Source organism: Ixodes scapularis, unplaced genomic scaffold (assembly GCF_016920785.2).
Source record: "Ixodes scapularis isolate PalLabHiFi unplaced genomic scaffold, ASM1692078v2 PGA_scaffold8__174_contigs__length_109621045, whole genome shotgun sequence".
In the NCBI taxonomy this organism is placed as follows: Eukaryota; Metazoa; Arthropoda; class Arachnida; order Ixodida; family Ixodidae; genus Ixodes; species Ixodes scapularis.
The window spans coordinates 29,356,800-29,373,576 of record NW_024609883.1 but is presented as its reverse complement, the minus strand read 5'-3'; the positions used below and the strand labels follow the sequence as shown (position 1 = coordinate 29,373,576).

At 46.9% G+C, this 16,777-nt stretch overlaps 1 protein-coding gene across 1 annotated transcript in view; it reads right to left on the bottom strand.

Annotated features, from left to right (window-relative positions):
- Positions 1–16,777, bottom strand: part of LOC8052092 (adiponectin receptor protein) — a 36,630-nt gene that overhangs the window by 16,762 nt on the left and 3,091 nt on the right. The window contains exons 2-3 of the mRNA XM_040222594.3: positions 15,848–16,080; positions 11,288–11,425 (exon numbers count right to left, since the gene is read on the bottom strand). Of these exons, the coding sequence (XP_040078528.1) occupies positions 11,288–11,425; positions 15,848–16,018 (309 nt within the window). The 5' untranslated portion in view covers positions 16,019–16,080. The remainder of the gene's footprint in view (positions 1–11,287; positions 11,426–15,847; positions 16,081–16,777) is intronic.

The window sequence follows — 16,777 nt, the reverse complement described above, 5'->3', positions numbered from 1 at the left end:
ACGGTAATGTCATAATGTGGAAATTCTCCATGACTGTGACAACAATTGGATCTCAGTTACTATGCGGTGTTCGAGAGAAATTAACCTATATAAAAGACGAGGTCAAAACGACACGTTTATGCAATTCTCCTCTAACACCTCAACTTTACCAGCACGCGCCATTTCCATGAGCCGTTGCTATGCCATCAAGTTTTGTAAACTGATGGGAAAAATCTGTGTTTAAGACCGAAATTACACAGCAACAAAAAAGCATCCCAGTCAGTGGCGTCGCGTGAAAGTAAACTTGGGTCACAGTAAGCTTCTGTAAGGTGGACAATGTTTCAACCCAATATCGCTGCATGGCCCCTTCATTACCTAAAAATACCGAGCATGCGCTCACGACACAATAAGTACCCGTCCCATACTTTTGAAACATTTCAAAAATCGCCAAAGGACATACCAAACGCCCGCTGCCCTATTTGAAACAAGTTTAAAAATATGTGAAACTCATAGAGTGCCCAGTTGTCGTGGACGGCCGTTATCTCCACGACCGGAGATGCCAATACAGCCTTCGCAGTGCTAACAAACATACAAGCTCCATGCTGCGTGCACACACTTGATGCTTTTGATGCTGACGCTGGCTTTGAAGAAACATCACCTTGCAGAGCTCCAGAGAAGCTATGCTATAAGCGCCAAGAATCTCAAAGCCGCGGAAGGCCACTCATGCCGTGCCCTCACGCACATCTCTGCACCACTCTCGTCATTCATTTTCTCCGACTTAACTGACTTTGTGACGATTTCCGCGACAGCTCCAGGCTTTTCAGTTTAGCAGATACCCCAGTGATATACAAATTTGATTGCAGAAGCAAAGCAACCACTGCCAATGTTTCAAAGGAACAAGCAAGGTTTGTGATGCGGTCGTGACAAAGAACCTTGAGGCATGCGGGGAAAGACGGTGGGTGCTCTCTATGTGAGAACTTTTGTTCAGTGCAAAGGCAATGAGACGTGGTCAGCAATTCTAGTTGATTCCAGAAACGTTTGAGCCCACGCAGTACAGCTCTTATTTCCCACCTTTTTCCCAGCTCGTTAAAATAGTGATCCAGTCATATCTCAATAATACAAATGCCTCTATTCCCCCAAAAATTGTCCATAATGAGAATATTTCGCAAGAAAGACAAAATGCAAAAATTAACCCTGTCTGTCCCCCTAAATGTTGCTTATATAGTGAGATATTCATATTAATGGAGTTCATATTATTGAAACATGACATTAATCCTGTTTTCCACTACATTGGAGATGGTGACCAGATATCTTGAGATAACCGGTTTGCTTGACTTATCCCCATATCTTTTTAGTGTTTTTTCAAACTTCAATGTGAACCAACTGGCCCAATTAACCACCTTGTTATGTAACTATTTATCTCTACCAACCTCCACTACCCCTCCCCGCAAAATGCACAAACAAACAAAGTCTAACAGGACCAGCATCACCGGACCCCGCGTTCCAATTACAGCGGGGTTCGCTGCAGTTTTGTATTCCGAAACCCCATTTTTATCAGCTATATGATTAGTCTAATCTTGGACGACCCTCTCAAACGCACAGGTCATCCCGCATCCCGTTGCAAGCGTTCAGATTACAAACACAAACACGCCTGGCTCGCTGGACGCCAGAAGACCCAACCATCTCAACGTGCAGCTCAAAAAACATTGCTCTCATTTTTTCCTCTTTCTAACTTGGGTTGCAATGAGAGGACACCCACAGGAAATGGCATTCTCAAGAACCCTCCTGTTTCAAGTTCGGTTGTGTCATTACAAGTGTCTCGCTGTTTACATAACATCTGAGCTTTCATGGAACATTTACACAGAGCACCTAACCACGTCATTAATGATGCTAACCGCACACTTCATTTTCCGAGAATAAATTTTTGTCCTGTTACGTTAAACTTCTCAACATCTAGAACCCCGGCATAGAATCTGTTCAAAGCAAATCCACGTGTTTCATACTTTCTATCTAGTATCACACTGCTAGTAATGTAACCTCCGTGAAACTTTCCTTATCATTGCCAAACCTTGCCTTATGTAAATGGTATTCTCTTTTACCCCTCTTTCACAAAATTTATCACCATTCTTCCCCACGTCATGACCAACTAATTACCCCCTTCACATATTTACTGTCACTTAGATCTCTAAAACAGGTTTGGGGTCTTCCCACGCGATGCGAATGCACATTCTTCTCAGTTCATCCTCTGTACTTCTGTAGAATGAAACCACCTTTCCCACCAAAATTGCAACCATTCGTGACCCAATTTTAAAAATGCTCCTTATTTCTTGTTACCCAAAGAACCATAATTGTGTTAACATTGATTTTATGTTCTTGGCATAATATGTACCACTCCACCCTGTAATGTTGCACAATCCGAACATATGTGTAAGATGGCCGCAGGTTTTTTTTCTTTTTTTTTTTTTCTCGATATATAGAGGGAAAAGCCACTGATCTCTACTACAGGGGGCTGGATGGTGCTTAGCTGCTCTCCGAGCCCGGCGCAAGTGGAGCCACCGGAAGTTTGATGCTTGTCCCGGAAGTCGGGCGTGCGCTGGGCTTCCTAGTGCATTCAGTCGATTGGGTTTTAATACTCCCGTTCTGGATTGAATCCCGAGAATGCGCATTTGAACTTGGGACATATTCACAACTTGATCAACTAGAGTCTCTAAATGTTTACATTGCATGGCTTCCCATGATACTTCTCGGGTCCGCATGCGCTCTTACTGCGCAACAATCAGGCTCTCTTGACGGAAAATGCGAAAATCCAGCGCCCTCGACGCTTTTCAAACCAGCACTCGAAGGGTTACAAAGCCTGCCAAGCGCTCACTTCTGGGACAAGCCGCTCACTTCCGGTGGCTTCATACCTGATTGCTCAATGCGCCATCCAGCCCCCTCTAGTGGAGATCAGTGGGAAAAACGTCATCCGCTCAGTGTACGCAAGGTGAAATTCACACTTGAACGGCCGGTTCATAAGACACGTCAACTGGTTGAAGCATTCCGGTCATTTCTCCAGGTATTACGGCCAAGTCTATTTCAGATGCGCAAAGTTGCTCCCGCACATTTTCCATCAAGTGTCCTGGAAACCTATAGAGAGCGAGAAGCGAGCGCGTGCCGTGGTCTGCTACTGGCAACTTTTCCCAAACTCATGTCAACCAGGCTTTCATCGGATCGTCCGTCATCCACCCTTTCAAACGCAACAACTTTTAAGGTGAGCAAGTATAGACGTTTGCAAGTGGGGACCCAGCATAGCTTCAGACCGCACGGCATGGCGGGAAAGAGTCGCCCGCACCCTCCAAACAGGGTGACCGCTTCCTGCTGGCGTGCGTTGCATGCCGGTCATGACTACAGATATTTAGTTTTCCCCCTCATTTACCCTTCTATCATTGCAATCGTCCAATACCTTCCCCTCCCTAATGGTGGATGGGTCTTCCATCACTTCTGTTGATCCAGAAGTGGTCCTCGAAACATCAATGTTTGAGAGCCACTGCCGTAAACACTCCAAAAGCCAGCCAGCACAAATAAAAAGAAATGTTTTAGTGCTTGGCTTGGCTGACAGTCTAAGGCACCGGGAGCCCAAAAAGATTTTGTCTCAGCCTCAAACGTAGGAAGTTTCTTATTTTGCGGATATACATGTGCTCATCATCATGCCATTACCGGTGCACACTCTTTTCCTGCGTGCGTGTGCGTGCGTGCGTGGCTGTGTCCGAGAAGGGCGAAGTTTCTCTCGGTTCAGACATCTCATCGAACGGATTAGGGCTAACATTCCTGAACGTTTATTGCTCTCTGACCTTGAAAGAATAAAGCTTTGTTGCTGTCTCTCGGCGAGACTCGTGTCGGCTTCTATCATTGCAGCAGAAGGACGTGGTGAGATTTGTACTGGCGGCAAGATTGTGTAGGTGCTGAAGTCGACATAGTCGCGCAACAATCGTCTTTTTTTATTCAGCCCTGCGAGGCAGCTATCTTGCAAACAAAAAATAAAGCTTGTGTCAATCAAAAGCCGCCTGTCCGCTCACTTCCATGCCAGAGAACTACAATGCCCCTTATGTTATGGACGCATGGCAAAAACAGCTGCCGGCAGTGGGGAAGCTGCTGTTGCGACACATGCCATTTCTGTTTTGTTTTGCACTCGTCGTGAGAGAATGTACGCACTGCACGGGGGGGGTTCGTGGTCGCAAATGATGCAGCCATACATAAGGCACTTGACATAAATTTAGACTAACAATGCTAGCCGGTTGAGACATAAATGTCTCAACCGGCTAGAAGTGCGGGTCATTGTGGCAATATTTTGCGTGTGACAGTTCCATTTCACAATCCGAGCTAGGCATTGAGTGTGGCCGCAACCATGTTCAAAACAATCAAATGAAAGTTAGAGGCCACAAAAACCCGGTCAAAGGAAAAAAAAGAAAAAGAGTATGGGGAGTATAAAAAGAATAAAAATCAATGTCACAGGCAACACTAGGTTAAGCTCGGCATGGTGGAAACATGCTGCGTGCCAGGCGGCGCCAGCATCGTCCAAAATGGAAGTTTCCTGGAGACTCTCTTGCAAACGTCGCGTATGCGCTGAGGAAGTGAGGGAGAGATGGAGACGAGAGAGCGCACAGACGAGAGCGCACGGACGTTAGGACACCGACCTCTGGTTGGAATGATTAGGTTATGATTGTCAAACACGTTAGAACGCGAGAGCCAAATGCAGGACGCTGGCATTTCGTGTTCAAGCGCGTTTGACGGGTGCAGTGGAGAAAAAAGCAGCCAGCTTTAGGTCCATCCACAAATCATTTGAATCAAAGCTCAGCATTCCGGCGTCCCTGGCTCCGATTTCGAGTGTGAAAATGTGCGAGATGATTGGACAGATGAATGACAAACAAAAGAACTCAAAGTGGGAATGTGGGTAAGCAAAGGTGGGGAGATGGCACAAAGAGTGCGGAGTAGACATAAAATTTTTGCGCGCTATCCGGCAGTAGTTGTAAGATTGTTGTAGAGCCTTTGGGGCCCAAGGCTGATGGCACTTCAGCCTTTTAAAATCACTAGGCCTATGCACGAGTAATAAATTTCCCTTCGGGCTATTTTCAAACTTAGGAGTGCGGCTGTTACATGAATGCGGCCATTAAATGCCTATATACAGTAAATAAATTAATAAATATATGTTTGTGAGCTCATGGCCAACATTTGATTGAGATATTGCAACATTAAAAGTAGGTCTATAAGACCTGTTTGCTTGCAATATCGACATAACCATGACAATCGCCAGCTCATGAGCTTCCACCATTTGATGAACGCGTTTAGTAATAAAACCAACATTAAAAAAAGGTGGGTGGGGGGAATTAGACGTGATTCTATGAAAATGATTTGATGGAAAAAAAAAAGCCAGAACAGCCCAAACAGAAAAACTTAGGAGAGTCTTGGTTTGCCTCACCCTTTCTAAACGTCTCGACAAGATTTAAAGGAAACCTCACATGGCAACAGGAAGGGAGCATCTCACACTTTGCGGTCTGCTGCTAAAGGACAAAGCCTTTGGCACTCTGCCAAAAGGAAATCCCAACATTGTGACGCACGCAAGCTGTGCTCGTGTGGCAGGAACAACACGGAACAACACTCCTGCCACGCATAAAATGAATGGGAATCTACATTATCACCATACACTAAATCCACAAAAATGCTCCTACGCCAGACTTAGCTAAGATATTTGTAAGTTATGCATAGAGGAAGAAGGGGAGAAATATGCCGTACAGCAAATTGTATAAATAGAAAGTGGTGAAATCAGTAGATGGAGCTACAATTTTTGGACTTTAATTCTCACCTAACCAGGCAGATTTCTGCCAAATATGTTTACTTTCATTACCTACAAGTGCGCTCTCAAAAAAAAAAAAAATTGTTTATTTCGAACACGTGTTTAAAAAACGCTTTTGGAAAATAAACTTTTATATTGCAATATTTACATTAGACACAATTTAGGTGCAGGTAGCCCTGCTCTAAGCCCCACCCAATGGCAAAAGGAGCATAGCTAGCTATGCTCCATTTGCCGGCTTTCATTGGTTGGACATGATTGACATGTGGAATGTTCATTATGAAATTGTTTCTCCATATTGTGGCAGTCTCTCATTCGACATTGTTTTATGTTTGAGAAACAAGCGATCTAGGTAGTCATAATTGTTGTTAGAATATCATGCTATCACCTTTTTCCTTTCAGTTCTAAACGATAACAAATGTGCCTACCAGCATTAGTGAGGAGCAGTTTCATACACTGCATAGCTTGTTGAGCTCATCCATTTTTATGAGTATGAGTCGTTTCGCGTTCACTGAGGTGTTTAGAGGACGACCTCCTCAACCGATGTAGCTTGCAGCAACCACTGTTGCTGTTTGCTGTGCGGATGCTCGTTTTGGTAACGGGACCAGTGGCGGATCCAAGGGGGGGGGCGGTGGGGCCGATCGCCCCCCCCCAAACGCCTCGCCAGGCAACCCCCCCCCCCCCCCCCCCCCCCCCCCCCCGGGGTTCTTCGTCAGCTCGAAGAAAAAACGTAAGCAATCGACGTGAGAAACAAAAGATAAAAACAGCGGTGGGTGGACGCGCCAGCTGGGAGCTTCCAAAGTGGGGTTTATCTCCGTCAAGGTCACGGTACGTCTTCCCGACAGGGACGGCGCCAGGAGTTTCGAAGTGGAGAGACAGCGGGGAGGAGCACCAAATATCAGGGTCCTCGACTGCAGGCACACTTCCAAACAAGGCCAGCACGTCGAGCATGGGGGGAAAATACCTTCAACATATCTAGTCCCCTTTCTCTCCCTCTCTCTCTGTCTCCCTCTCTCTGGGGGTTGTCTGCGAAAAATTTGTGCCCTGAAAGCTCCCAAACGCAGACGCCAAGCAGCCTTCCTCAGGGGTGGCGGATTATCCTTCCTCTCTAGCGGCCGCCTTTTCATCACTCTTCGTTTGATGGTTTCTTCGTGGTTCTGGGCTTGTCTTTTGGCATGTCTTTTTCGGCTTGCTTTGAGATGCTGTCGCCCACGGGCTCACTAAAGGTATCTTATTGGCACGGTGTGCTAATTGCCAAGGGAGGTGCGAAGGGGACGTAACGGGAGGAGACGTTCCAAAGGGGGGGGGGGGGGGGGGGGGGGGGTGCAGCTTGTACAACCAGATGACCAATTGCTTTTCTTCTCAACTGAGAGAGGAAGCAAATGCTTTGGGTACAGTGTAGTCTGGGTCTGAGGTTCTCCTGAAGACGCTCCGGACTTCCCCACGACCTTGGCTTAAACATAAGCCCGCTTACGTCCTCGACTCCATCCCTCACTGAGGATCAGCGCCGCAGCACGGAATACAGAAAGAAGCCGACGAGCGCCAGAAGGGGGAGATGTTTCCTCGAATGGGCTTCATACTGCCTGCGGTACGACTTCTCGTGGCGGGAAGCTAATAAAAGAAAGATAAACGGTACAAGCACTCTAAAGGCTGGAGGCTGCTTACACGGGGTCCTCAAGCCGACGCCGTAGGCATTTATTTGTATACAATGCCGTTTCAACTTAGGGTGGCGGGACATATTTTAGGAAAAGCGCCCGCTACCCCTTGTCTCCGTCTTTTCCAGTTAAACGCGGCTTCTGTGGATTGACGGCAGAGCTTTCGCGCGGCTTTGCAGGAGCGAATATGTGTGTGTCGAACGGACTTGGGGAAAACGAGCCCTTTCAAAGATGCGGCTATACATAAATTAAATCGACAGTGCCTGTGCCCGTTCGAGTGAACACCGACTCCCAAACATCCAAGCTGCAGTCGTGATAGGCCTTTAGCCCAGTTGAGATTCGCCGACCTTACAAACGCTCTGCCCTATCATATCTCTGCACCTGTCCTCTCGACCCTGACGAATGAGCTAACTACCCAGAAACAAGTAAGTGTTCCTTTGATACAGAAAATATCCAGACGAAAAGCAATCGATAATAATTTGGAAGGATCCATTGCTGGTTTAAGGTCTTGTCTAAGTTCAAAAGTTATAGTTGTTGAACTGCAACATGCTTTTAAAAATATTCAACAATTATTCGCTTTCGTTCTCTCGAGTTGCATCCAGAATACGTGAAAACACGAGTTTGGGTTGGCAATGCCGCATGTGCTGCGCTCTGGACATTCCAAATATACGGCGAACAACCGACGAACTTGCATGGCAGCGTTTGTTTCGCTCGCTGCGTCTACAGTGCATGTTTTGACGCCGCGAGCAGCGTCGAAGCCGCCGGGCCATTTTTGTCGCTTGTTTGCGCTGTACTCGCTCCGCTGAATTAAGCCGCTCTTCCCGTTGCCGCAGCAGTTGAGCACTACCTCCAACCAGAATGTCTGCCAAGGCAATGTCTTTAAGCTGTCCTAAATCGACTGCTCCCGTAGTGTCGGTCTGAAACCCATGTTTCAGAAAGGATAGTGTCACCACAATTTTCGAGATACTTACCTCTAGCGTGGTCACCCGAAAGGTTTTAATTCAAAGAGTTCATCCTTGACAGGTAAACCGATACAAAAGCTCTCAAGATCTATAGATGCTTTACACACGCACTAAATTACAGCCGCCATTGCTGACCTTCTCCTGTCTTACCGAGATGCCGAGCAACTGAAACGGTAGTTGACGATTCTCTACAAAGGCCGATGCTTTAGAAAAGGACACAGTTGAATCTAATGTGGCCATAACCTGGCCTGCTATGGTAATGATGAAGTGAAATAAACGAAATAAGAGGAAATGAAAACTGAGGGTCAGTTATGGCGGCGTTTATGCACAGCTGCTGCAAAGCGTCTAAATTATGTTATCAGAGTTTAGGAAAAACGATAACTCCACAAAAAATATAAACACTCCCCCCCCCCCCCCCCTCCCCCGCCCCCGCCGTTTTACACCGAGGAACCGCCCCCCCCCTAAAATGGAGGTCTGGATCCGCCCCTGAACAGGACCGGCGCAAGCCTAGCATCATGACTATTTCGCCTGATCTGACTTAATTTGTTCACACGTGTTCATGCTCAATAAAGTCGTCGGTTCCCGTAAAAACAGCCCTGCTGTCCAGTGAATCATGCTACCGTCTTGACTGTGACCACGGTTTCAGTACTGAGAGGACACTTACTCAGGTAAGAATTTGCGAGCCATTTGGCTAGAGCAATCGGGTTTTTGCCTTGCACGAGGTTTGTCGAGGTATGTTCCCATCGTTTCGTTCCAGAAGGCCCGTAGCTCTGAAGTTGTGAGCGGCGCATTCGACTTGCCAAAGCGAATAGGTCGTGTTTTAATCAAGCGTCGTGACGCGCCCCCACCTTGCTCGTGGACGCTATGCAAGAAAACAGCAAAAAAGCTGAAAGGAGTGTATATTTATTTCATCAATTTCTTTAGACCTTTTGGTCGCCTTTTAGCGCAGATTGACAGACGCTGACGGATACCTGTATTAAACCGTTGCTCACGCGTGATGGAACGCTCGAGCACTGCTTTCATGGTCGTGTCTTGTGGGTGTTGTAGACGGTGGTAAATGGTGGCGGTATAGCAGACGGACGCAGGCGATGGCGGGCTCTTAAGTGCCGCTTTCATTCGAGCGTGTCAGACGTTGGTAGTGTGTGTTCTAATAGCAGACGATGCCAAACCCTGCCGTGTATCTGCTCGCAGGACTAGCAGGCGGTGTCGGACGGCAGACTAGACGCACCGGACAATGCGACGGGGAGACATTAGGTTCGCATACGTGCTTGGCCACCACTCTTTGGCAGGGCATAAAGAGGATCATGACCCCCACCGAATTTCATATAGCGGCATAAATATTGTGCCAAAATAGTTTTATTTAATCAAATATTGTTTTTGCAAAATGTTTTATTAGCATTAAAAAAAAAGGTGTTCTTTTTTCAGTACTTTTTTAAGCGAAGACAATATTGTTTTTTTAAAGGAAAGCAAAACGTTCTATGTCCCACAAGTTTGCAAACGTTGTAAAAGCAGAGCTCGGCCTGTTTTGAATCCCGCATTTGAACCACAATGAACACGGTTACCAGCGATAACTAGCTATAGCTTGTGCTTCCGGCACCTCTTGTTGAGAGGCTACAACCGTGCAGCAAGACGTTAACACCGCCATATCATTTGGTGATTCTCGGGTAAAGTACTTGCAATGCCTAACATTACTGAGGCCAGGACAATCGCTTTAGCTGATGGTGACGAAGGTAACGTCATTGCAAAAAGAGACGGCAATCACGAACCAACTTTACACTGCGTCGATTATTTCGTGTAAGTGGTAGAGGCTAGCGCACCTTCTGCAGTGCTCTATCGCTCTCAAAGGTACTTGCACGTGGCCAAACAAAGCAACGCGTTTGTGTGATTGTCACCTCCTTTGCACAAGAGCGTGTGCAAATGAGATGCAATACAAAGCATTACGCTTCCACTGCAGTGCACGGATGCAGCACCACAGAAATTATGCTAGCCTCGACAGCGTAGCACAAAATAGTTGACTCAGTGTATAGATCAATCCAAAGTTCTCATTCCTAAGAGCTTTTGAGCTGTCATAGGATTCCGTCATAAGGTAGGCAGAACTTTAAAAACTTTATTTTCATGAACCTGGATTTTTTTGTAGGTTCTGGAAGGTTGTTCTAAAATCCTGACCTCGGGCCATTGGTAACTCGCGAGGGGAACGCAGCTCTGCGACACTGAAAACATACTTGCCTCGGTGATCAGAAAGGCAGATTATCAAACCGACGCTTTCGTTTGAAAAAACCTAGAACGCAGGGCAGAACTCTACGGTCCGTTGCGGCGAGTCCTGCATCCATGTTCCCGAGATGCGGACACCAATAAAGAATACGCCTTCGGACGAAGACACGCTAATCCGTGAATGTCGTAAAAGCAAAGTAGTTTCTTTCATCTTGCACCTAATCTCTGGTGTGGATAAAATGCCAGTTTGGGAGTTATCTGGGTGCTGAAGGGTACCTCGCATAAATAAATAAATAAATAAATAAATAAAACCTCACTAACTTCTTTCGAGACATTCCCATTTTCTTGTCACGCACACGCGTCGAGCTACACGTGGTCTATGCACCGCTTCAACTTACAACATACCGCAGCGGATGCGAAGAGTCGCCAATGCCAATCCACAACTCTCAGTACATCCAGCGACCTTCCGGTTGGGCAGAGTGGCAGTGTGACGCACAGCTACGTCATAGCATCCGCTGCAATACGTCGTAAAATGAAGCAGAGTATAGTTGTGCTACAAAGCAGAGCGGTTGCGTCGTCAAAAAACAGATGGTGGAGCCTGGGGAATTTTTACACTCCAGCGGCTCGGAACGTGGAGTATCAGAGCCACGCACCTTCCAGGCCTCTTCCCAGACCTTGCGTACAAGCTGCTCCGCCTGCTCCGCTTCCTCCAGCACCTTGCGCACCAGGTGCTCCGCCTGCTCCGCCGCACGGGCAGGGAGCGACAGCTCATCCTCGTCATCGTCGTCGTCCTGCAAAAACATGCCCCTTCAGTCAGAGGAAACAATTTGCCGACTCTTTGGCCTTTCCCAAAGACGTTCTAAATGCATCACATTGTCAGAACCTCTTCGCACTCCTCCTTCTGCAAGCACGGTAAGGAGGGCACTCAAGGGCACACTGCGAGGGTCTTGCAAATATATAATGTCATCACAGTCTCACATGACACTAGAAAGTCAGAGAGGCTACATACCACAGACACACGATCCCCAAGGCTGACCCTAGAAATGCTACGCATTTAAAAGCTACATATATCTAGGTATACGACACACACCGACCACACAAACCGATCCATCTCTTGAGACGTGAGGGAAAAATAACATACTGGAGAATACCGCACATCTGCCCATTCCACATTAAGCACCCATTATGAAAATTTGTAAGGTCTCAGAAAATACGCACAGTACATTTATATGTAAAATTGAGCCGTCCGACATATAATGTTGGCTGCTCTCATGAAACTGCCTATAACGTCACGCATGAATAGCTGAAATTTCAGGAATACTTTTTATATCTCGCTTTGTTACTAATGTGTTGACTAACCCTCATATTTATTTTTCGTAGTAAATTGTATATCACTGGAGAAGGCCCAGCTTGCCATCGGCAATTCGGCTTGTCACCGAGCACATTACACCCAAATCCATGCAGCATTTGGATCCCCGGTCAACAGGTTTGAACCATGTCTGAGGTGCCCGCAATTTGAGAGAAACTCGACGCACAACTGAGGTATCAGTCCCAGGTCAAAATATGCCCGGGTGGTCAAATTTAATCTGAGTCCTTCCTCGGTTTGGCATGGAAACCCCAAGATTTACTCTAGAAGAGAAAGATGAACCATCAAAGACATAGTTGGCAAGTTATGTTTTAGCGATTCTATGTTGTGAGTAACCTGGGCCCATGCATCCAGAGTGCGCTACCATTCGGTGCTGTCACGTCTTGTCGTTGACGTAAGACGAGAAGACATTCGGTACCACATCTCGCTTCATGCTGCAGCTTAAAATACTGACCATCACCGTTAGTTTAGTCTCCACTCAAGTTACAAACTGTATCTATGGCATGGTATTTTTTTTTATCGGAAATGCAAGCAAAATAATAATGAAAATATTCTATTTTTACTAACAATTGTCTCATGATAGCTGAAGCCATTGTTTGATAGGAGGGTAGCATTGCTTTTCTGTACAATCTTGCAAAAAAAACTAAACTGCACTCCGACCTCTTATCAGATGAGCACACTCATAGATAACAATTCGCTTTTATGCAATACATTGCTATTCTTGTTCCTATTTGTTTGACTAGGCATCAGATCCCGTTCATGTCCATACCTCTAGAAAACCTCTACCTTTGTCACGGATGTATCTCTCCTTAGCTCCAATAAGCACGGGGGTTGACGTCACTACCATTATCAAAGGATCTACAGGCAATGCTTTAATCAATGCGACTGGATCACTTGGTTATTCAACTCCCATACAGATAGTGAAAATCACCCCCTTGATCATGAGTACACTGCAATACTGCCGGCTAGTCATAGTGAAATCAGTTCCATCTGGCAAGGCTGTCTACTTTAGGCTCTAAACGTTAAGTTATAGAAATAATGAGCTCCCAAAAATGTTTTTGTTAAGGAGGACACATGCAGAGTGGGCTTTTGGGCTTCATAGTTTTTTTTTTTTTAAAAAGTTGTCTCCGCATGTTAGTTATACGGCCAGGGATACACAGCATACGGGGCTAATAGTAGCAATAAGCCGGATAATTAACTCAACTGTTTAACGAATTTTTAATTACTGCACATAAACACGTGGTTCCAATTAGAAATTTGCCGAGCATCATTGAAAACCATTAAATCAAATTTGAGCAAGATTCGGAGTGCGTGAAAAGCACGGAGGTGCACCAGAGTTATTACTCACGTCGCAAGCGCAAGGATAATGAGTGATGACACCATCGCACACTTATTGTTCCCATTTCTGCACTGCCAACCTCAAGCTTGTTCCACAACTGGTTGCTTCAGCAGACCACCTAACTCCCCAGGCTCTCCAAATATTTCTAAAGTATGGATTTAGCGGTTTTCGATGATGCTCAGCAAGTTTCTAATTAAAACCATATGCTTTGTTCTACTAACTAAAAAGTTAATGAACAGATTTAGATAAATATTCGGCTTATCGCAACGATTAGCCCTATATATTACTAATGTAGTTTTTATAGCTTGTTTTAAAAACAATCTGAAAAGCTTAAAGAAAAAAAAAAAGACACCCACTGTGCAAGCTTTATCTTTTGCACCTCATTTGCATGAGCTCGTGCAACTAGTCTTCACAGAGTTGGAGCACTGTGGAAGCTAGGCTAGTTTTGACAGTGTAGCACAAAATAGTTGACGCCGGGTATAGATAGCAACGGGCAGAGGCAGAGGTTGAACCTTGGGTTCCGCAGCGTTAGCTTTCACGCCGCAGAACCCGTGCTTTTGCCGATCCCCCCCTTCCCGAATAGTGCAGCATGTATTCAAAGCCACGCATTCCACCATTTGCACATTGGTAGGCTCGGAGGACGTCTGTGCCACCTAAATTAGCTTTGCGGTCGTCCACCACTACTCCGTGTTAAAGGACACATGCAAAGGAAAAAAACATTTTTTTATAAAAGTAACTTATTCATCTTTCTTTGAAGTATAACAAAAAACTAAGATGAATAAGTAACTTTTAGAGCCCAAAGGAAACTCCTGAAAAAGCGCAAGCAGACGTGATAGACCTGTGCGCCGGTCAGACGACGGCAGCGGCGCCCCGAAGCAGACGAACTTGTGCGGCGGCGGCGACGGCGGCGTGGAGAAACGCGTTGAAGCGGCGTTTGCACAACGCTCAGCGTGCGGCGGCGCACGGGATTACCACGTGACCAGCGGCGGCTCCCGCAAGCGCCAACTACAAATTCGTATAGCGTCGTAAATATAGCTCTAAAAATTTTTTTTCTTCGTTGTAAAATCGTTTTATGACATCCTTTTTCCATCTAAGCTGTCTAAAAAAAATGTTTTTTTTCCTTTGCATGTGTCCTTTAAAGATCCCAGGATAGCAGTTGTACTGCAGTGGCTAAATTTCTCATCTACAGCAGAGACATCGGACAGGGGGGCTGACCAACTTCCTGCTGTCTAAACATACAAAAAACTAATTACCTTTACTACCTTGTGGGCTACTGGGAACCCACAAGCAGCAGAAATGAGGCTCTACTGCATGCTTTTACGAGTTTCCAGTGGCCCTCCAAGTAGTGCAGCAAGCATAAACAGCCACGCACCCAGGCATCTGCACTTTGTATAAAACGGTACGTTCACGGGAGATCTGTGCAACGTTGCAGGATCCAGAGAATGTGGAACTATGGTGCCTGAAATGTGCGCCCGACTGGCGTGTTTAAGGCATCGTCAAAAGCGCCTTTTTTTCCGGCATGACAATGTCTAAAAGTTTTACGCCATTGCGGTGGCACAGCAGTGGATGTAGATGTGGCAGACACCCGTTTTACTGCGGGTCTCTCCTACGCTATGCCCAGTCTGCACGTGTAATGTCACCAACTCGCCACTTTACTGCCACTCTCCGGTTACACGGTCCACGAAAGCTTCGGCAGCCACGAGTTGGGACGTCGCTACGAATGCGATGCTGGTATTTGCTCCATCTTTTGCCGGAACTTCTACGACCAATTGTCGTAACTACGACATCCGACAACGTGACACGCCACTTCTTGCGACCTCGTTAGCCACCACTTCGAGATCACTTTCGAAGAATGGGCGGTATAGGAAGCTAAACACACCAGTCAATGACGCGCTCCACACTACGTAGTAGTACCCTTTGTGCTGCCAGGAAAGCCTAGGCGGTACGGGCCGAGCCCCCCTTTAGGGGCTCGACGAGAGCATGGTGCCCGAAACGAGTCTTCGACCGGCATGTCTACCGTGCCATCTTGCCCATACAACCAAAGTAGTCCTGAAGCGGAGACAAAACTCGCCACAAGAGCCGGCATGCCACACCTTCGGAGCTCATGATCTCCGCGGCCGGTCGTAGAAATGCTTGCAAAAAAAGGGAAGGAGTTGCAACGTCGTCTTGCACTTGCTTTGGCTTCCATCGACCGTGTGGCTGCGGAGCGAACGACGCCAGAACGGGCGCCTACCATATCTGCGTCTGTCTTTGTCTGTTTTGGTTTCCGTCGACGAGAGCCTACAGCACAGCAACGAGAGCGCACAGCGGACGCTGTAGGCTCTCGTTGCCATGCCTACAACACCCGCCGCCGTCGCTGCTGCACTGCCGAGATTGCGGCAGGCAACGGCCTGACGCTTTTAAGACGTCGTCGGGCGAAAATCGATGGACCGCTTTTGAGGATGCAGAAAACAAGCCAGCCGTGGACGAGCTGCGGGCACGGCAATGAGAGTGAGGGGGAGCCCTTGCCTCGTGGCGTCCCAGCAGGTGGTCCTCCTCAGGGGTGCCCGGCGGGGCGAAGGTGGGCGGCTCGCTCAGGCAGTCGTCGTCCACGTCCAGGAAGCCCGCGTCGGCCGGCAGCTCGAGCTCTGGGGGCGGCCGCAGCACGGGGTTGCCACGCCGTCGCTCGCGGACCTCCATCGCAAACCTCGAAGGTGGACGAGCAGTGAAGGAGTGCTGGGGCTATCGGACACCTCTTCCGCCTGCACGGACATGTACGCACGAAGTGATATACAGGCCTTCTCGACGTGGGCGCCGCCATCTTGAATTGCGCAACTTCCGGTCCATGCCACTGGGAAGTGTTTACGTTTTAATTGCAGCCGTCACTAATGCTTCCGTGCTCTTCTCTATCCTTTGTACTTATTCCGGGTAGTAATGTCTCGCTTTGTTCTCGACACCCAGACTCGATGTGTCAACTATGTGTCTGGGGATGTGGGTAAACGGAAGAGGACTACGCACAAACCTGTGGAAGCTGGCCTGGACGTGTACTCTATAAACATACCTGCCAAGTTCGGGGAAACCAAACCCTTTAGATTTTCTAAGCCAAAGGGGAAGGAAGAGGGGGGTTTAAAAGAAGTATTGACAATGAATTTACAAAAAGACAACTTCATTACATTTGCACTGGAGGAGGAGTTTGTGTTTTCCAGCAGATTTTCCTGTCAATAGCACAACAGTACAAAATGAGGAAACTTTGGGAGTCCCCTGGGTAATACGGGAGACTTTGCGGGTAAGTATAAATTTAACTGCAATTCTGGTCAAACAACTTCATGAAAAGAGTCAACATTTTCAATGTAAGTTTTTTTTGTTTTTTATGTCACGCTGCTGGATGTGAACGAAAAATCAGAATATTTTTTTGGAATCATTGATTTCAGTTTTGTAGCACAAAATTACTATATTGTG